The sequence below is a fragment of the Ornithorhynchus anatinus genome, chromosome X1 (assembly GCF_004115215.2).
Source record: "Ornithorhynchus anatinus isolate Pmale09 chromosome X1, mOrnAna1.pri.v4, whole genome shotgun sequence".
Classification (NCBI taxonomy): domain Eukaryota; kingdom Metazoa; phylum Chordata; class Mammalia; order Monotremata; family Ornithorhynchidae; genus Ornithorhynchus; species Ornithorhynchus anatinus.
This window is the reverse complement of record NC_041749.1, coordinates 21,534,600-21,556,890: the sequence shown is the minus strand read 5'-3', so window position 1 is coordinate 21,556,890 and position 22,291 is coordinate 21,534,600. Positions and strand designations below refer to the sequence as shown.

Below are 22,291 nucleotides of genomic sequence, written 5' to 3'. Positions count from 1 at the left end.
CCTCCTGCCTTCAGGACATCTCTACTTGGATGTCCCACCTACATTTCAAATTTAACGTATCCAAAACAGAAACCCTTATCTTCACACCCAAACACTGACCTCCCTGTGATTTTTCCATCAGTGTACACAGCACCACCATCCTCCCTGTCTCAGAAGCCCATAAAACTGGCATTATCCTTGACTCTTCTCTCTCATTCAACCCACATATTCAATCTATCACTAAATCCTGTGAGTTTAGCCTTTACAACATCCCTAAAATCTGCCCTTTCCTCTCCATCCTAAGTGTTATTTCACTAATCCAAGCACTTATCCTAGAAAGGCAACATAGTGTAGTAGATAAAGCACAGGCCTGGGAATCAGAAGGTAATGAGTTCTAATCCCAGCTCCACCACTTGTCTGCTGTGTGACTTTGAGAAAGTCACTTAACATCTCTGTGCCTTAGCTACCTCATCTGTAAAAAATGGGGAAAAGGAGTGTGAGCCCAAACCGGAACAGGGACTGTGTCTAACCTGATTAACTTGTATCTGCCTTGATGTGATTGATGCCAGTCTTTTGATGCTATTGATGCCTGTCTACTTGTTTTGCTTTGTTGTCTGTCTCTCCCTTCTAGATTTTGAGCCCGTCATTGGGTAGAGATTGTACTTTCCAAGCTCTTAGTACAGTACTCTGCACACAGTAAGTGCTCAATAAATAAGATTGGATGAATACCTCAGTGCTTACAACAGTGCTTGGCACATAACTTAGTGAGCACTTAACAAGTACCATAATTATTATTATTATTATCCTGTCTTCATTACTGAATCAGCCTCGCCGCTGACCTCTCTGGATCCTGTCTCTTCCCACTCCAGTCCTTACTTTGCTGCCCGGATCATTTTTCAAAAGAACATTTGGTCCATGACTCCCCACTCCTCAAGAACTTTCAGTGGTCCCATCCACCTCAACATCAAACAGAAAGTCCTTACCATCTGCTTTGATGCACTCATTCAATTCACCCCCTCCTACCTACCTCACTGATTTCTTACTACATCCCTACCCATATCCTTCGGTCCTCTACTGTCATCGTACTCAGTGTACCTCCGTCTCAATCTGTCTTGCCACCTGCTCCATGCTCACATCCTCCCTGTCATCTGGAACTCCCTCCTCCTTCATATCTGGCAGACCACGACTATCCCTACCTTCAAAACCTTATTTAAATCACTTCTCCTCCAAACAGACTTCCCCGACTTAAGCCCTCATTTCCCTTACTCCTGCTTCCTTCTGTGTCACCTATGCACTTGGATCTGTACTCCGTAAGCAGTTGATATTCACCCCCTTTCAGCCCCACAGCACTTATGGACATGCACAAAATTTAATTTATTGTCTATTTCCTCCTCTAGACTGAAAGCTCCTTGTGCACAGGGATGTGTGTAGTTGTGTGTGTTTAATGGTATTTGATATGTGCTTACTATGTGTCAAGCCTCATTCTAAGTGCTGGTGTAAATACAAGTTAATCAGACTAGATGCAATCTTTGTCCCACATGGGGCTCACATTATAAGTTGGCAACAGAACAGGTATTGAATCCCCTTTTTGCCTCTGAAGAAACTGAGGCACAGAGAAGGTAAGTGATTTGCCCAACCTTACACAGCAGGCAAGTTCAGGAGCCAGGATAAGAACCCAGATCCTCTGGTTCCCAGGCCCATGCTTTATCCACTAGGCCATGCTACTTGCTCTACTATATTCTCCCAAGCATTCAGTATAATGTGCTGCATGCACTGTTTTGGTTCACTGATTCTTATGTCACCCTCCACAGTAAAATCAGCACAATGTTCAATTTCAAAAGCCACATTAAAAGCTTCAAAGGGACATGGAAGATGCAAAAGGAACTTGAACTAGAACTAGGGGAGGAAGCTGTTTGACACCGCCAATCTCGGAGGACATGGAAAACGTTTTTATCCTATTGATTAAGAGGCTGTGATATTCCCCAAGGGTTGAAACAGATGGGGATGAAGAAAGGAGAGAGACTCATTTGAGTTAATGTATTGTTTATCGCACTTGTGATTTCTACACAATTGAAAAGACAAACTAGTTCCCTGTCAGAGGAAATTAAGGTGAATGGCCCACTTGAGAGTGAAAGTACAATTATACAATTTCAAAAATTCATCTTTAAGCTCCAAATATTTGAGGCATCCTACCTTCCTCTTCTTCTTGGAGTACTCTCGACTTCCACATATGGTACATGTCAAGAGTTATTAGCTCCCACACCACTGACTAAAAAATGATGATGTACCAGAGAATTAAGTTCCAATTCCAATGGTGAGAGCTTTTGTTTTTGAGTAAAGATAGGAATAAAGAGATTAGCAAATACCGTGAAAACAGGAGCAAACAGCAGGAAAGGTGCTGAGCCTGCATGAGGCCCCAAGAGACACGAGTATTTCGGGTCTCGATGTGACCTCAGAAACATTACTATCCACTTATTATCACCTTTGCTTTGTCAGAGTGCCAGCCGTCAGAATTGCTTTGTGTGGAACTGCCACTTCTAATGGACTCAGAATACTTGGCAAACTCTCTGGCCCACTGCCTCATTCTACCCAGGAGAGAGGTGTTTTTCCTATTTGCTAAGCACTTGCTGTCGGTGAAGCCAGGTACTAAGCAATGGGGTAGATACAAAATAGTCAGATGAGATACTGTCCCTGTCCTACACAAAGCTCCCAGTTTAAGTAGGAGGGAGAAAAAGTATTGAATCCCCTTTTCACAGATGACGAAACTGAGGCAAGAAGTTAAATGACTTTACCAAGGTTATATACCAAGGTTATATAACCCAGGTCCTCTGATTCCCAGGCCCATGAATATGCACCAGGCCATGCTGCTTTGGGGTACAACAGTCCTCAATTTAAAGAAGGGGAAACCAGGGTATCTTGCAGTCTGGGCCAGAACTGGCTTCCACAGCTCCAGTTTTCCAAAACTCCAGAAAGTATCTAGAGGCTGGAGTGGGGATGGGGGAGGGAATCTGAAAAGCTAACACAGCCAGGAGGGAGGGACAAAGCAGGAGGGCTGAGATTTGTTTCAGTGCATGGATCTCCTGGCCTTTTAAATGCCTTCCTTGCAGTGACCTTGCTGCTTTGGCAGTTAAAGTGGCAAAGGAGAAACACAAATCCTGGCAATCAATCAATTGGTGGCATTTATTGAGGGCTTACTTGTGCAGATCACTATATTAAGCACTTAAGAGAATTCATTTAGTGTTAGTAGAAGGGATTCCTGTCCTCAGAAGCTTACAATCTAGCCAGGGAGACAAATATTAAAATGAATTACAGGTAGGGGGAAGCAACAGAGTTTAAAGATCTGTACATAACTGTTATGGCAGTGGGTGGGGGGGAGAACTTAAATGCTTAGGCATAGAAGACTTAAGTGCATCTGGAAATGTTGAAGTAGCCATAATGGGGAATATGGTAGAGATATGAGAGATTAATGACAGAAGGCCTCTTGGCAGAGATTTGATTTCAGAAGGGCTTTGAAAGTGGGGAGAGTTAGTGGCTTGCCCCACGTGAAAGGGGGAGGAAGCTTCAGGACAGAGGGAGGGCTTGAGCAAGAGGTCAATGTCCAGATGAACCCAAATGGAACAGCATCAAGGGATGCTCTGAACATGGAAAGCGCTCAGTAAATACCACTGATTGATTAATTTACCCATGGGCATTATAATAGGTTTAAAAAAACCCAAAAGCCTGGGGAAAGAGTTATTAAAAACCCCATATGACTGCCATATGAAAAATCACTTCAAGAATTCCACCATAAAAATAAGTTGCTTCAGTGACACTGAGCTCTAGACCCATTACATATTATATATATGTATATCATATATTTGTAATAACTCTCTGGACCATATTCTAACCCTGTTCTCCTTCCCCTGCCCCTTTCTTCTGTCTAAGACCAAGACATCATCAGAAAAAAGAAACTCTGTTGTCAGTAACAGTTTCATCTTTGCCAGATAAAGGTTGTTATATTAAGAGGATGTGTGGACAGCTTAGGGCTCATTCAATGGAGGATGCTGTACTCAGCCTGTTGTTAGCAATACCACTCACTAGAGACAGTCTCTGCTTTCCAAACACTATCAGAGAAACAGCTGCCTGGCAGAATAAAAGCAACACCATCTGCAGGCTGCTACCAGTCTGCTCCAGAGGGGCAATTTTGAAACAATACATAGCTAGCATCCCAGAGTGGGGAATGCATTCCTCTTTGCCCTAAGAAGAGCTCAGCATCAACCCAGTATTCTGCAACTGCACAAACACACTGACTCTCTCGGAGATGAAAGGCCCCCATATCACTGGCCTTTTGGCTGGGGACGGCAGCGAGAAGGCACGGAAGTCAAATGACATTTGGAAAATCTGCATCCCACCAGACTGATCTGAGAGAATCCCCTTTAGTGAGGGGCAGAGAATGTCTTAAAACAAGAAAAAAAATACAGCATTACTCCCTGAAGAAGCATTACTCCCTTAGAGAAGCAGCGTGGCTCAGTGGGAAGAGCACGGGCTTTGGAGTCAGAGGTCGTGGGTTCGAATCCCGGCTCGGCCACTCGTCAGCCGTGTGACTTTGGGAAAGTCACTTAACTTCTCGATGCCTCAGTTCCCTCATCTGTAAAATGGGGATTAAGACTGTGAGCCCCTCGTGGGACAACCTGATTCCCCTGTGTCTACCCCAGCGCTTAGAACAGTGCTCGGCACATAGTAAGCGCTTAACAAATACCAACATTATTATTATTATTCCCTGCTCTGCTGCAGGGCAGAGAAAACCAAGCGAACACAGTCCATGGCTAAACTCACTTTGGACAAAACGTGGTGCCCCTGACAGAGAGAAGCCCTACTCTCCTTCTGGTTGCATACTTCTTTTACATGATATGGAGCTAATCCTCAGGCAACTAGTCAACTGCACCACTGGGAAAGTAAGGGAGAAAGGGGAACCCTGAGGAGGAGGAGGTCATTAGTCCTTAGAATAGTGCTTGGCACATAGTAAGTGCTTAACAAATTAACAAATGCCATTATTATTATTATTATTATTAGTCTTCAAAGATCAAATCTTGAGAATTAAACACAAATTCCATTAGTAGCAGGGATAGTGAAAACCTAAACCCCAAGGGAGGGAGACTGAGGAAGAGCTGTGGTCTCAGGGTTTCATCATTAAAAAATAAAAAGTTAAATGTGCAGAATCACTTAGCCAATGAGCATCATTAAATGAGTCAAATACAAGGCTCAAGATATTTACTGCTGTGATGCCCTTGCTTCAGTCCATTGCAATCACACCTTTTGCAAATAATAGGTGAGAATAAAGGAAATGTCCCGGGACTCTGGTCTCTTGAATGGAATGAAGTACCACCAATGCTATCTGCTCCACTGGGTAGGTGACACCTTGCATCCTAAGGACAGCAGTCTCTTGTCTGGGAATCGACAAAACAGGAGCTGATGTTTCAGAGCTCGAGCTGAAGGAGGGTGACCCTTAGAATGAATAGTTTCTGGTGACTCTTAGACACCTAATTGACCGAGCCAAGTGACCCGCACCCATCTTACTCCCTCCACCCCTACCCCAAGAGGTGATTTATTTTTTCATCTCAGGGCAAAGAAGGAGGTGGAGTCCCAGAATGCTCAATGGGGTTCATGGTTTGGTCCCAGGACAATGGGAACATTTTTCAAAGGGTTGTAGATCCCTGGAAACTCACTAAGAATGAGCACTGGTAAAGTGGCAAACATTTAGAAGGAGTCAGAAAGTCACCAGAGGTAACTGACAGCACAATCTTTACAGGAGCTCCGTGACTCCTGCTGCAGTGAAAACACACCATACATAAATGCTCAAGCAGTTCTTCGAATAGCAAGGCAGCAATTTAATGTCTCAGAAAAAGGATCCTTAAACTGACACTGACAATACCGAGAAGGCCGAGAAGCACTAATTTTTCTCCGGGAAAGGTCAGGAGAGGGAGGGCTTCAGAGTAACTTTAGGTGAGCACTCTAATTGTCTCACTTAACCCCAGATGGTTAAATTAAACCCAACTTGCTTCTTGGGTTGGCCACTTTTTATCATCAGCTACTATTTGGGCTACAAACAAACAGTAAGAAACGAGCAAATGAGTAACTAATCAATTAGCTGGAATGGCTCCAGGATCTATAAATCCACCGGAGTTTTCTTGTGCACATCCAAGTGCACTCTGCCCATGAGCTAGAGGGGCCACACAGATTTCCTCAACAAAGTGATGAAAAATAAGCATGTTAGACACAGGAAAAACCCGATTAGCTTTCCCCTACTCTTTGTTGCGTAATCTCTTTAAACATGAGAGGCCTGAGCATGACATCCCATCTTGCCTAAGGACAAGGCATTGGGGTGTGACTGCAATAATAGTCTCTGGGAATGTTTGCTTTCATAAAAACAGATTATTCAGACTTGTAAAGATTGAGGAACCAACCAGCTCCGTTCATTATCTGCCATTCACAGGACACTTGAATGCCAATTTGGTGTCTCAGAGGGCTGGTTCTGCAGATTTAGTTATGAGGAATTGGGAAAAGGTGCTGCCTGCTTGCTTATCTGTCAAACAGCTACTGATAAAATGAGCAGGAGGAGTTAAGTTTTGCCTACCATTCTGTGATTGGCATGTTTCTTGGCAAACTTTCAGATTCCTGAAAGGTCTTGTCTGCCTTCCAAGAAAACTGAAAGACAGGTGCCTAAGGTTGCCTTAATTTATTCCAGCCCCAAGACAGAAAAAGATTAGCTTAAGGCCTCCAGGAATGGCTGTAAAATTGACTGCGGCTAACGTTTACATGAAAACTTCCACCTCAAATTGATGCACTCCCCACTTGAGTGAGTTTCCTATGCACGCCATGCAATCAATGAGAGCTAAACGAATGCTATTTATTCCCCTGGTGGAACTGTTTAAGCACAGCTTGCAGCTGCCCATCAGAAGAGGAAATTACAGTTGCAATGACATGCTGACCGACTTTCCTGGTTTAATGCTGGACTGTGTTCTAGGAAATAGGCCTGAGGCAGACATCCGCTTCAAGAGAGGCCAGAAATCGGATGAAGCCAACTGGGCTAATAGGAGGCACCCTGTTACCATCCTCACAACCACAGGGGTCTCTGGATTTGGGCACGGGAATCCCTCGAGAGGCTAGGGGAGCCCTGACCCTTGACCCATTTAGGCTACTCAGGATAGGGCAATTGAAAAGACGGCCATAAGAGTGTGTCGGCCCACAGGGCTAGAGAATCAGCATGGCTTATTGGACAGAGTATGGGCCTGGGAGTCAGAAGGACCTGGGTTCTAATCCTGCCTTCACCATTTGACTGCTGTGTGACCTTGGACAAGTCTCTTAACTTCTCTGTGCCTCAGTTACCTCATCTTTAAAATGGGGATTAAGACTGTGAGCCCCATTGGGACAGGTCTAGTGTCCAACCTGATTAACCTGTATCTACCCCAGTGCTTAGAACAGGGTGAGACACATAGTAAGCGCTTTACAAATACCATCATCATCTCGCTGTGGGTGTTGGCCTTTCTAGGGGTTCAGAGGACCCTCTATCTATCCCTGCCATGGAGTCCTTTTTCCTTTCTTCTAGCCCAAACTTTGAAAGAATTGGCCTTTTATTGAGATACAAATTGTAGAAGTGTTACCTACTGACTTAGGGACAGACCATCAGGGGAATTTTGGAGAATGTCCAAGGCCAGAAATGCAAACCGATATTTGCAGCGAGCTAGGACCAACTCTTAAACTTGAGCCATTCTATTGCTCTAAATGCCAGTATTTGAGGCACTGCAGTGGGTCTCGTACTGGGGTGGGGATGGGGGTGTGGGGGGGGGCTCCCGAGAAAAGGTGACCCATGAACAGGAAAACACATCAGAGTGACTGCTTCACAATTTCAGGTTCTGCTCCCTCTTTCCCAAACAACTTGTCCCATCTCAGTATCACAAAAGACCTTCCCACAGGGCCCCAGAACCAGTCCCTTCCAGGCCCAGCACCCTGCTCCACAATGTACCAGTAATTTAAAAGAGATAAAAAGGAAACAAACAAATAACAACAAAAAAAAAACTACTCTAGTCAAAGCTGAGGAAATTACACAGGCTACCAGGGTTTTCTAATCAGAGCCTTCTTATCAGTGTGTCTCCAGTCTAATAAGAAGAAATCCAATCTAAACCTTACTGAATGCTAAATTAGATCTAATCAAGGCCTGCTTTCCAACTGCTCAATAGCAGGTCAAAAATCCAGACAGACTACTTGAGTTTTTGTGTGTGTGTGTGTGTTGGTGGGTGGTCTGTTTTCAGAGGTAGTGGGAATGGGGTTCATCCCAGTCAGAACTCTGGGTAGGTGTTTCTTTGCCCTTAGCCCTGGCCACTCAATTTGATCTTTTCCCAAAGCCTATTTTAAGTGTAATATAAGTTCAAGAGATTTCCAAAGCCATTTAAGAGCCCAAGGGTCCTACCAGCCTTAGAATGGGGTTATCTTTGATGAACGGAAAGTGTCTTCCCCACCTCAGTTCTGTTCTATGCAGTCATGTTCCCACATCTGTAGTTAAAACGTCAACTTGGATCCTCAAGAATCATTATATCACAGAATGCTACATTTACTCTTCTTCAGAGTGATTGATGGCTCTAGAGAACCAGGAGACATCACCTACAATTCTTTCGCTGCCGGCAAGGATCCTCACCAGCAATTCACCCAGACAAGAACACAGTCATTCTGAACACTGTAAGAAGGTCTGTGAAGAATGGGGCCCTCTCTATGTTTCTGTTCTTGTGTGGAGGCAAAAAAGAGGGGGGAAAGAGCTGAAGAAGTGAAATTATACACAGATTTGAAAATTCTATCTCTTGGCTTCCAGCTCTTTTAGAAACTGATCTGACTGTCACAGTGACAAAGTTGGTGTCAAACAAGGAGGTCTCTGAACTTTAGGGCAACTTCATCTCCTGAGAAACCCTAGTCAGGTTTGAATCCTGGGTCTCTTCCTTCTCAGACTCCCGACTCACCCTTAGAGAAAGAAGGCAGCTACATGCATCAAGGGGAGGTCAGAAGAATACATTGTATGATGGAATAAAAGCATCATATCCTATTTTAAAGTATTTGCTATTTGAAATTTCAGATGCACACTCACAGCTTCTACTCCTTTAAATTTGGTAGTTGCCCCTCTTGCTTTTCCCAAATTAATTTCATGTGAAATGAGTGATCTTGGAGTTTGGTAGGCTTGCCGGCAAACACAACAGATGGTGCCACTGACTTGCCCACAATCAGATGCGTTTGTTAACACCAGTCATCTTCAGCCATGCCTGATCTCTGACGGCCACTGACAGCCATACACTTAAATATATGGATTTATACATCTAGTCTTGAAAACATATACCAGTGGGTATTTGTGGAAACTGAAGAGTTTTGAGTGATAGTGGGAGGCTGGAAATTTGAGGCTGTGAGTTCCCATTCGGGTCCTGTCCCTAACTTGATGACATTCAGCAAATCACTAAATCTTTCTTAGCTCTCCATAATATGGAGATACCAAGACCAGTTCCCTTCCTGGCAATGTTATTTATGCAGACTAACACTGGGCACAGGATACACGTATAAAGTGCCATACAAAGGACAATCATTTAAATTTAGCACACTGGAAAAACTAGAAGTAGGATCCTAAACACCTGCTCTTCCTCTCCATACAAGCTATCTGAAACACAGGATTGAAGGAGCTTATCCTTCAAATATCTGCACTTAGTGGTCCCTGAAAAACAAATCTGAATGTGATGCAGGTTGTAAAGTTATATAGGTAATAAATCACTCTTCTGTGAAATGGACTAGGACTGTTTCATTTTTGGCTCTCCGGCCCAGTCAGATTATGCTTTCCCTACATAATTATGTAGCCTTCAACCCCATCATTTAAAAGTCCATCAATTTGGCTTTTTTTCCCCCATCATTTTGGTTGGAAACATTTCAGGTCTCAAGATCTCATTTAAGTTATCTGAATAGCATTGGTCTCCACAGGAGTGCCTGTTCCTGCTGCATCCATTCCAGGATTCCCAGGCTGGGCTATAGGAGCAGGACTCCTTGGGAATGCATCTCAGCTTCCCTTTCCAAATCTCTGTCTGACTCCTTGCCATGTCAGGGATTTCTCCCATGAAAGGGACAGGTTGTGGATGGATCAGCATGATTTTCATGCACTAGAGAGTGGGTCAGCAAGGGCTCTTTCTCTATCAAAGACAGAACTGTCCCATCAAGACTATAAGAGGGCAGACACAGGGATCGTACTCACAGCAACTGCAGAGACACCAGCCCATCAAACAGACCCTTGGCAATCTCTGTGATCTTGTTCCCATACAGCACTCTGAAAGAGACAGGAAGACAGCCAGCAGTTAGCACCTGCTTTACTCTCCAACGGTACACTGCAATTGTCACCTTTATTGATCTCCTGCCCCATGCCCCCTAGGTGGGCATTTCATTGAACCAGCCAACTCATTCTTTCCAGCTGGGCACATAATGTTTGCAGACACATTCTGATTCAGCTTTCTGAGAAGTGGTTTAATATAGGAACTGATTCTAATAACCTTCACTCCTTTTCAACCCCTTCCATGAAATGAAGTGAAGCCATAGTAGCCAGGGGCTGGTGGGGGTGAGGGCTGGGGTGAGAGGAATGGAGCAGACCATTAGTCTATTTGACTGTTGCTTTGGGACAAGAATTGGCCACTAGGGTCTAAGCTGGATACAACCTCAAAATAACTCAGTTTTGAGAACTCTTTGGGGATGTAAAAAGGGACCAAGAAATGTGTCCTGAGCTAATAAGGCTCAAGAGGACTTTTCGTCGGCCCATTTTTGCAATAACCAATAATCCTGAGAAAACATTAATAACAGGTCATTTGCTAAGTGCTTATACTACATGCCAAGCACTACACTAAGCACTGGGGTAAATAAAAGATAATGAGGTTGGACACAATTCCTGTCCTACTTGCGGTTCATAACAACAAGGAAAATGCTCACAGGAGTGTCTGGAACACGCCTTCCCTATCCACCACTCTCTGAATGGGCAAACCGATCAAAAGTGACAGTGAGAAAGTTTCTGTGAAGTTAGCTTAAATAGTCATGTTTGGGGCAAGCAAATGCTAGGGAAAATCCCAAGCATGAGCCAAGGGGCTGCTATTTTCCTTCACTTCCCCATCTCATTCAGGCCCACAGGTCTTCATTTTCTATCAGCATTTCCAGTGTATTCATTGGCTGCACTGGAGTATGCCGCAACTCACCCTCCCACACTGACAGAGTTCCCTGTCAGATGCCTCTGCTTCTTTGGGAAGATTTCAGAGTGGTCTACTGAGAAGCAGTGTCACCTAATGGATAGAGCATGGGCCTGGTAGTCAGATGGACCTGGGTTTCAATCTAGACTCCACCACTTGTCTGCTGTGTGACTTTTGGCAAATTCCTTAACTTCTCTGGCCCTCAGTTACCTCATCTGTAAAATGGGAAGTAAGACTGTGAGCCCCATGTAGGACATGGAATGTTTCCCACCTGACTGGCTTGTATCTACCCCTGATCTTAGAACAGTGCCTGGAATATATTAAGCACTTACAAATACCATTAAAAAAAGTTTCTGTTTTTACTTGCCAGAAAATGTGCAAGTTGGGACTAGGGCTTGGGAGAGACCAAGGTCACAGTTTCCCCAGAATCCTTGAAATGATCAATGATTGCTGGAAAGAAGAACTTGGGCTAGAGACTATCCCCCAAAACTTTGCCACTGTGAGTAATAAATAAATAACACAGCCTACAAAGAGTTTTCTTTTTATGGTATTTAAGTGTCAAACTCTGTTCTATGCACTGCCATAGGTACAAGTTAATTAGTTCGGACATGGTCTCTGTCCCGCATTGGGATCACAGACTAAGTAGGAGAGAGAACAGGTATTTAATCCTCATTTTACAGGTGAGGAAACTGAGGCACAGAGTTAAGTGACTTTACCCAAGGTCACAAAGCTAGCAAATGGGAGAACCCGGAATAGAATGCTGGTCGTTTGAGTTCCAGGCCTTTGTTCTTTCCATTAGGCCACAGCTTTTCCCTCGTAGCATCTCCAATCTTTTCAGACCTCCCAAGCTTCCTCAGAGCTCAGCTGGGCTGTGATTGATTGATTGAGATGGTGCCTTGGGATTTTGGGAATTTGTCCAGGTTCATCGGTTATGTTGGACTAAGAATATGATCCCAAATACAGTGACTTCCTTAAATGCAATCAATCAATGGTATTTACTGAATATTGACAATGGGCGGAGCATTGTATTAAACACTTTTACCTGAAATGGTCAGTGCAATTACAGCTCCCTGGAGTCAGGCTCATTCATTCATTCAATTGCATTTATTGAGCGCTTACTGTGTGCACAGCCCCGTACTAAGTATTTGGAATGTACAATTCGGCAACAGACAGAGACAATCACCATCACACCATCTCTGAAAGGATCATGGTCTTCCCTTTGCCTCCTCCAATCTCTAATTACTATTGCTGTTCCGAAGCACTCTGGAATTGCTCCCTAGCATACTACCCTCCCCAATTCAAACTCCATTAACCCTCCAGGAAGAGTAACAACATTAGACCATTGTCAAAGGGGCAGAATGGAGTGTTACGCTACAGTGAACCATCTCTCTTCACTGGGATCAATCTACACCCACCTTGCTTGTATACTTGGTCTGTCTGATTTAGGTGACTGGTAGATTGAAGGCAGGGTAAGGTCTAGCAATCCAACTATACTCCCCTAAGTGCTTAGAACAGTACTCTGTACATAATAGATGCTCAAAAAATAATAGAGTGGATAGAGCATAGGCCTGGGAGTCAAAAGGACCCGAGTTCTAATCCTGGCGTGTTTTAATCCTCCAGTGCCTCCTGCCTCCACTTGTCTGCTGTGTGATCTTGGGCAGGTCACTCAGCTTTCTGTGCCTCAGTTCCCTCATCTGAAAAATGGGGATTAAGATTTGTGAACCCCATGTGGCATTTGGACTGTGTCCAACCTAATTAGCTTGTTTCTACCCCAAGACTTAGTACAGTGACTGGCACAAAATAAGCCCTAAGAAATACCATAAAAGATTAAAAAAAGAAATACCACTGAGCTTCTTCTTGCTAAGAACTCTGACAGCTTGAAGGAACTCTATGAGGTCCACTCACAATGTGATTGGACCCTGCTTTTTCAACACAGGAAAGTATGGGGAGAGATATGTAGGAGAGAGAGAGCCAAACAAATAACCAGCCAGGAAGCAGAGGACTGTCCCTAGAACAAGTCCAGGACCCAAGGGGGATCCTGCTAACAGTCTCCACTGTGACTTGAATAATGCAATGGCAGCAAGGCTTAGTGGAAAGAGCACGGGCTTGGGGGTCAGAGGTCATGAGTTCAAATCCTGACTCTGCCACTTAGCTGTGTGGTCTTGGGCAAGTCACTTAACTCCTCTATGCCTCAGTTCCCTCACCTGTAAAATGAGGATGAAGACTGTGAGCCCCACGTGGGACAACCCAATTACCTTGTATCTACCTCAGCGCTTAGAACAGTGCTTGGCACATAGTAAGCACTTCAATATTAACATTATTATTATTAACTGTGGTCTTTGTTAAGTGCTTACTATAAGCCAGGTACTATACTAAGAGCTGAGGGAGATACAAGTTAATCAGGCTGGACAAATTCCCCATCCCATACAGGGCTCACAATCTTAATGGGAGAGAGAACAAGTATTGAATCCTCATTTTACAGATGGGGAGAATGAAGCAGGAAGAAATTAAATACCATGTCCAGTTATTCCCAGTCCAGTGTTCTATCCATTAGATCATACTGCTTCTCAGTGAGGACATTTTCCACTAGTCTTTAAAATGAAGATGGCCTGAACATCCAATTCCCCTCTCTGATTCTGACTCAGAAATATTAATCATCCCAGAAGGGAAAAAAATTGGTAAATAGGTGCAATAAAACCAACACATCCCAATTTCAAATACCACCAGAAGCAGGAAGTATGTGTTCTCATATCTTTGTTCAGCCTAAGGGGGTGTTTCATTAATGTTTCAGCAAATTAATGACTAAATAAAAGTCAGTATTATGGCTCAGGCACTCATTTGAAATTCATATTGATGTTAATCAGACACCAAGCCAAAAACACCGACTGTGACTGTCTGCCCACTATTTCATTGTTCATGTCAACGGATCAAAACAGAAATATGGAGGGATGGGGACAGAGAGGAGAGATGGACTTGCCACAGGAACATATTCTCCTTCAGTCCCCAACTTGAGGGAGGATATTTTTTTCTGAAATCTAGAGTCCACTGTCCGGGCCTTTTTTAGGGTCTACCCCACCTTCCATATACCCTCACACACCTCTTCCTTCCTCTCTCATTTACCATCAGTGTAACAGCCTGTGAGAGTCAGGGATATATTCTGGCTGTTTGCCTGTCTTGCCACAGACCCCTGGCCCACGTCCTGCCTCTAGCCTGGAATGCCCTCCCTCCTTAAATCTGCCAGACAATTTCTCTCCCCTCAACAAAGCCTTATTGAAGGCACATCTCCTCCAAAAGGCCTTCCCAGACTAAGCCCCATTTTTCCTCATCTCCTACTCCCTTCTGTGCCACCCTGACATGCTCCCTTTACTTTCCTTCCTCCATCCTTATAGCACTTACGTATATATCTGTAATTTTATTTATTGTATTGGTGTCTATTTGTATTGATATCTTTCACTCCCCTTCCAGACTGTGAGCTTGTTGTGGGCAGGGATTATCACTGTTTATTGTTGTACTGCACTTTCCCAAGTGCTTAGTACACTTCTCAGCACACATAAGCACTTAATAAATACGACTGAATGAATGAACGCATTTGCCTCCTCTAAGGGCAAGAAGTGACCTGTTGTATGGCGGGATGACGATTAGCAGCAGTGACTGCCAGCTCCTTGAGGGCAGGGATTGGGTCTACAAACTCTCTTGTACTCTTCCGAGGACGTGATAAAGTGCTCTGCACACCTTAAGTGCTCAATAAATACTATTGATTGACTGAATTAAGCAATTAAAAAGGACCTTCACCCTCACTCCAAACTTGAATGAAAGGCTGTGAAGTTCTGGAGCACCTTTCACTTTATTCAGTGGAAACCCCTCACTTTTGGCTCTGACTGTGGCTGATCATGGCAAGCCAGGGCTGGGGTTCTTCCTCTGGCTTTTTGGCACCTTGCCCTAAAGACTTGGGAGGGAAAGAACTGGCCCATTAGGCAGCGGAGGTCACTATTTTCTCAAACCAATTTGGGGTGGAGGTTTCCCGAAATGTCCCTATAAACTAGGTCATTCCGTTACCCGCTGCTAGGGAATGGTGCACCAGTGGATTGTAGTTTTAAAGAAAATTATCTCCCCAATTCGTCTCACTTCTCAGGCACTCAGCAGAACCAAACACCTGGAGAGTGTGATGACAAAACATGATGATGATGATGATGATGATAATGATGATGGAGTCTCCGGTCGGGAATGTTGGTCAGGGCTTAGTCAGAAGCAGTTTCTGAATGGTTGGCAGAAGGATATTCAGACCCCGCTCTCCCCCCAAAAACATTTAACAGCAGTCTCAGCTCTTTCATTGCCTTATCACCAAATGGCGCATGCCAGTGAATACTGATGACTGCAGCAGGGGAATGTTTGCCTGTGACTGCCAGCTCCTTGTAGGCAGGGAATGTGTCTATAGACTCTGTTTTATCATACTCTCCCAAGCGTGTGCTCTGTACATAGTGAGCACTCAATAAGTACTTTTGATTGATGGATACTGTTGATTGATTGACTGACTTGGGAAGTTGGGAAGTTGGTGCTGAGGATGATTTATTTTCTGGATCATGAAACTTGTCACCTGCCCACTCACGGTTCATAGCTCTCGGCAATGGTCAGAGCCATATGGTGTCATGCTAACCATCAATTGGCGGATGGAGCTGCAGCAGGAAGAATCTTGCACTCTTGCAAGACTCTTACAATCCTCTAGATTGTAAACATCACTCTCGACCGTAAATATCTATGCAGGCAGGGATCATGTATTCATACTCCATTGTAATCTCCAAGTGTTTAGTACAGTGCTCTGCACAGAGTAAGCGATCAATCAATATTATTGATTAATTGAGAAGAATCCATTTCCATGCTGCTCCTGCCTCCTTATGATCTTGGTTTAAAGGGGCCCAAATTGACCCAGCAGAATTGAGAAGGATCCCTCCACAAATCCAATGTCAGCCCAAATGCAATCAGCTTGCCATGACTCAGAGTTGTTCAGTTGGGAAACTCATAAAACCCACAAGTCTGGAAGATGGGATTTCCCCCCAAGAAAAGGCAGAGCTTACTTATCCCGAGCTGGCTGATGTGGTTATAAAGATCAAAATCTGATCGACAATTTTAGTGTGTGCCCAGTGGTAGCTAGAGGGGTCACTCCTGTCTTTGGCAGGCTCATTATGAGAAAGAACAACATGTGAGCCATCCAGCGGCACTAACAGTGCCTAGAGCCCCGAGTGGGTGAGTGAGCAGTGCTCTGCCTCTTGGAAGAAAAACCCACTGGATCTGTGGTCACCTGTGAGAAGTGAAATGCAGAGAAACTGACCTGGACTGGATTTTGGACTTTTGGCATCCTTGATATGGAATATCAAGGGAACCCAGAATGAGATTATTTGACCCAAACCATTCTCAACACATCCACTGTTATCTTCCAGAGGGATTCATCCCCTGGTCACTCAGACCAGGCTTACACTATGCCTGTCTAGTCAGTTGGTCAATCATATATATTGAGTGCTTACTTTGCCTCAGAGCCCTGTACTAAGAGCTTGGAAGAGTACCATATGACAATATAACAGACATGTTCCCTGCCCACAGTGAGTTTGCAGTCTAGAGGGGGAGACCGACATTAATATAAATAAATAAATTACAGTTATGTACAGGCAACGTCGGTCTAATCGGTCTAAGAGAAGCTGTCTCGGATGGTAATGATCTGCCTGCTCACAACCTGATGGGTCCCATCCTATAATATGTCTGCATAAGGCCTGCTGAAGTCCAGTGGAGGGAAAATGAAACATGTAGGTCTCAGGCAGATGCAGGGCTGGCAGACTACTCTCCCTCCCTAAGGTTCTCCCTAAAATAAGCAGGCACTAATCTCATACATGGTCTCGTCTCTGATATCCTCAGCAGGTGCTTCATTCGACAAATCAAAACAAATTTACTCTGGAAGCAGCAGGCAGCCGCTGAAACAGAGCTTGCCTCAATCCTGCTCTGAACCTGCTCCTGACAGATTGACCCTAGATGCAAAGTCTGTAATTTTTTAACCACCCTATAGGCTAATGAGACAAGGATACACATGGACCAGCCAACAGGTTGGAACACTTGCCCCAAAGAGAGGACTTGAATCAAGTCTGATTGTATCGGAGGGTTTGGGGTGGATAGTACAGCAGATTGGAGAATCGGCAACCATGAATCAGTAGTAGGAATGGCATTTCTCTGGCTCTAAAGAGAGAGGAGGGCAGAGGCTTTGGGTAGGGCTTCTCCAAAGTAATTTCTGAAGGCCAGTCTCTAAACCACTAGGGGAAATGAAGTTTGATCCTTCATAAAGGAAATTGAAACTAAATATTTTACTTGATGGGGAAGAGACAAAAGTAGGGAGCAGGGCAGCAGGCAGGGATTCAAACTCTGCAAACTAAGCGTGGATTTTCTGCGATACTTCGGGAGGAGGGAGAGTTTATATTGGTGATGAAGATATACTAGAGTTAGATGGAATTAACCAGGAAACCTGCAGGACATTTAGTCAATAAAAGAAATGCACATATTCTACAATAACATTTAAATATTTGTTTCTTTACAAAGTTCTCATGGCTATCTGTGGGAACGTGAAGCTTATAATAAATTTCCCTTGAAACAATTTAGATACTTTCTTAACCAATTCTCATTTCTCTAGGATTCACAACTTACAGTGAGGTGAGAGACTTCAGGCCTTGGAATGCATCTGAAGCGATATCCGATATCTGATTCTTGCTTATGTCTCTGAAAAACATCAGAAGGAACAATCTGAAAACATGGACAGTTTGGGGCAAGATAATCATTTACTGAAACCACCAGATTAAGTGCTTTTTCCCACCAGATTAAGTGTTTTTTCCCCATCATTCTGAGCCAATTCCAAGTGATGCCATAGTGCGCTAAAAAAACAAACCCCTAGGTAAGAGTATCCCCAAAACCATTTGGAAATGGTGGTTGCTGTTACCTGGTGGGAAGAGAAGTCATCAGTGTTTAGCAGTAAACCCCTGTCATTTAGTCCCAGTATACACACAGGCTATTAATGAATGGTGACTCTGATGAGACCCTTTTGATATCCAATACAAGGGGCCTGAAATTTTGCAATTTATTATTTATTACTCTCGGCACATGCCAATGGCTGCAGGGTTAAGATGGGGAAGGCTGAGGAAAATGGAGCTGGGGAAGGTGCGGTGACAGCCACAGCAGAGTGAGAAATGGCCAGAAAGAGCTAGCCTGAAGACGATGTGGGACAGGGGCTATGTCCTACCTGATTACCTTGTATTTACCCCAGTGCTTGTACAGTGCCTGGCATATTGTAAACACTTGACAAATACCACAATTATTATTATTATTGCTATTATTAAAGAATATTGGAACAGAAGAGGCAGGATAACCAGTGAGGGAGTCTATCGGTTCCTTTCCGCCCTTTCTTCCCACTCCCCTCCTTCCATTCCTGACCCAAGGTGAGGAAGTGGGCCACCCTGCTGCTCTTTCCCAGCTCTCCTCTGGACCAGTTCCTCCTGCTGATTTTGGAGGAGCACCAGGTCAGAAGCTGCTTGTTAAAAAAATCCTTGTGCATGAGCAGGGATTTCTGATAACCTACCGGCATTTTTTCTGTATTAGTAGAGTGCAGTTTTAAGATTCTCGAGCCCATAATGATGCTGATGAAACTGGAGACATGGGAATCCTGTGGCCTAGTGGATCGAGCACAGGCCAGACGTCAGAAGCATCTGGGCTCTAATCTCGACTCTGCCACTTGTCTGCTCTGTTAACTTGGACAAGTAACAATTTTCGGTGGCTCACTTACCTCATCTGTAAAATGGGGATTAAGATTGTGAGTCACATGTGGGGTAGGGACTGTGTTCAAGCTGATTAGCTTTTATCTACCCCAGTATCTACAACGGTGTCTGGCACATAGCAAGCACTTAACAAATACCATAAAAAAAAATAAAACTCGGGAAGAGTTGATGTACATGTGAAAAAAATCCCCAATCCAAGTGTGGCTGTTAAAGATGCAAGTGTGGCCATTAAAGGCATCGTGCTAGAGAATTCAAGAATCAATAATGCTGCTTTGAAGGATGAGCAGAATGTTCAGAAGATTACTGGAGTTGCTGCTGTTAATAAGTGCAACATTTGTTGTGTTAATTATGTGTAAAATACTGTGCTAAAGAGAACATAATGCCTGCCCTATGTTGGACTCATGGTTTAAGGGGAAGGGACAGCAAGTATTTAAATCCCATTTTACAGATGAAGAAAAAGAGGCACGGAGAAGTCAATAAATTTGCCAGGAGCACAAAGCAGAATGTTGCTTCTCTCAATTTTGGTGTCTATGGTAGCCCTTGGTACTTAACACACGACATAATATATGCACAAGACATTTATATGAAATGACTTGATATTGGATTCTCAAATCCCTTTTGTAAAGTTAGGCTTAAATATACCCTCCACAGGTTCATGGCCCCAAACCAAAATTTTACTTCAATGCATTTGTGCGGTGAATTATTCATATGTCTAATAGACAGGGAGCTTGGTACAGACAGGAATTGTGTCGTCTACCTCTATCTTACTCTTTTAAGTGCTTAGTACAATGTTCTGCATTCAGTAGATACTCAGTAATATTACTGACTGATTGACATCCATCCCCAATCATCAATAAAAGTGGCATGTATTTTGGCAGGCGGTAACTGAGAATTTTGGTTATTTTCAAACACAACTCTGTAAAGAGTTTGGTGCTTTGCTGGAAAACTGACACCTGTATTAGCTTTTGCTATCTCTTGTGTGAGCTTCAACATTCTGCTCACTACAATATTAAGTTCTGACCTTATTATAGTATAATACCTGCCTCCCAACTGTTGACTAACACAGTGGGATCCAAATGTTTCCACCACAGGGAACTGACTTTATCCTTAATTTTTGTTTAAGCTACAGTTTAGTTAGCTCCCTAACCTATAAGACAACACTCCACCCCAAAGAAACTGGTCATTTGTTCCTAGCCAAATAAATAGCCAAACAGTCCCTAGTTTCTAGCCTCTCAAATCTGCCCAGGGGCATAAGAGACTGACTAATGATCCTAAGCCTACCACTAAAATAAAAGCACTTTACTACTGTCATTACTGTATAGGACCTAACAATGACAAATAGCAACAAATAGGAAAATTTCCATATGGATCTAGATAGGCTCATTATATCTGTTTTAAAATCTGACAAGCTGATTGTCATGGGAGATTTCAATTCATGGGTGGATAGTCATGTTGAAATATGGAGAAAAAAATCATTGGACTTCATGGAATTGGAGAACTAAATAGTGATGATCTCCTTCTGCTCAAAAAATGTGTCAAACATTAGTTCATAATCCCCAACACTATTTTCTGACTCCCAAATCAGAGAAAAGCATAATGGGGGCAACCCAGGTCTAAACAGTGGTATCTGGTAGATTATATCATCACCCTTCAGTGGGATTTGAAAGCTGTCTGGATCACCGCAGTCACATGGGGAGCTGTTACTTGTCTGAGTGTCGACTCTTGTGCTCAAACTCAAGTGACTAATGCAACTGATACTTTGAAAAACAGTGTCCGAACCACCAAAGAAGGCTAAATATTAAGCTCCTGGAGAATATCAAAACCAGCCAGGCAGTCTGGAAAAGCAAGGAACTCCAGTTAAAGTAACGGCAATAATAGAGAATAGAGAGAGGTGGTTCTCCAAGTGACCATCAGGGAGACACATAAAGACAGGCATGTAGAAAATGGCTGGAGGATTTAAAAACTACCTGCAGTAAAGCAAGAAATTTAACAAAACCTTGGAGCTCCTCACGATTATAACAAACTGGAGGCCTACAAAACCTTGGGATAGAACATATATATTAAGGTAAGAAAAACACATGACTGGTAGTAGGGTGGCTAAGCTGAAGAGAGCCACAGATATAGATGACACTAAAAAAAGGACTTTTACTTATCACTAAAAAACTCTATGACCTCATTAAAAAATAAGGTGGAAATCCCAGCATCAAAAGGAGAGAATGTTACAAAAAAATGGCAAAAAGCACTGAAATGAACTTCTGAACAAGCCTTCCATGGCTGAAAAGGTATCCTTCAAAGCACAGAAAATTGGGTAACATGTGAAAGCAAGGGGTTAGCTCTAACTTGTGAGGAAGGAACTTCCACTGTTAAGACCACTAAAAATGGTAAAACACCTGGATCTGATGCCATTCAGTCTAAAATCAAAGAAAGAACCGAACTGTCAGATTTTGGCATGAGCTCTTCAACATAGGGAACCCTGAAGATATGGCCCCAAAGACTTCAAATATATTATATAATCACTGTTTTCAAGGAGAAAGGTAGGAGATCTGAATGGAACTACTGGAGCACCTGACTGCTCTTCCTTGCCAAAAAGATTCTAACTAGACTCCTTCTGGGAAGACTCTTGAATATAGTCAAGATAATAATAGTAATAACAATAAAAATAATAATGATAACATATTAATGCCTGTCTCCATTCTAGTCTGTAAACTTACCCTGGGCAGATAACGTGTCTACCAATTCTGTTGTACTGTACACTCTGAAGTGCTTAGCACAGTAAGTTCTCAAGAAATACTACTGATTTATTGAATAATAATAATAACACTCACGCTTATTAATCTCTTAGTATGTGTCAAGCAATATGCTAAGTACTGGGAAAGTCAGATTGGATCTGGTCCCTGTCCCGCAAAGAGTTTACGATCTAGGAGGGAGGGAAAGCTGGCATTTTATAGGTGAGGAAACTGGGGCCCCAAAAAAGTTAAGTGACTTGTTCCTGGTCACACAGCAGGCAAGTGAGTCGGGACTAAAACCAGGGTCTCCCAACTCCCAGGCTTGTGCTTTTTCCACTTATGTGAAGCAGTGTAGCCAAGTGGAAAGAACAAGGGCCTGGTAGAAAAAGGACTTGGGTTCTTATCCTGGCTCTGTGACCTTGGGCAAGTCACTCAACTTCTCTGTGCCTCAGTTCCTCATCTACAAAATAGAAATTCAATACCTGTCTCCCTCCTCAGACTGGGAGCCCCTGTTGGGACCTTATTATCTTGTACCCACCCCAGTGCTTAGTAGAGTGCT

At 43.5% G+C, this 22,291-nt stretch overlaps 1 protein-coding gene across 1 annotated transcript in view; it reads right to left on the bottom strand.

Annotated features, from left to right (window-relative positions):
* SLIT3 (slit guidance ligand 3) overlaps positions 1-22,291 on the bottom strand; it is a 592,453-nt gene that overhangs the window by 109,406 nt on the left and 460,756 nt on the right. The window contains exons 11-12 of the mRNA XM_029051206.1: positions 17,886-17,957; positions 10,232-10,303 (exon numbers count right to left, since the gene is read on the bottom strand). Of these exons, the coding sequence (XP_028907039.1) occupies positions 10,232-10,303; positions 17,886-17,957 (144 nt within the window). The remainder of the gene's footprint in view (positions 1-10,231; positions 10,304-17,885; positions 17,958-22,291) is intronic.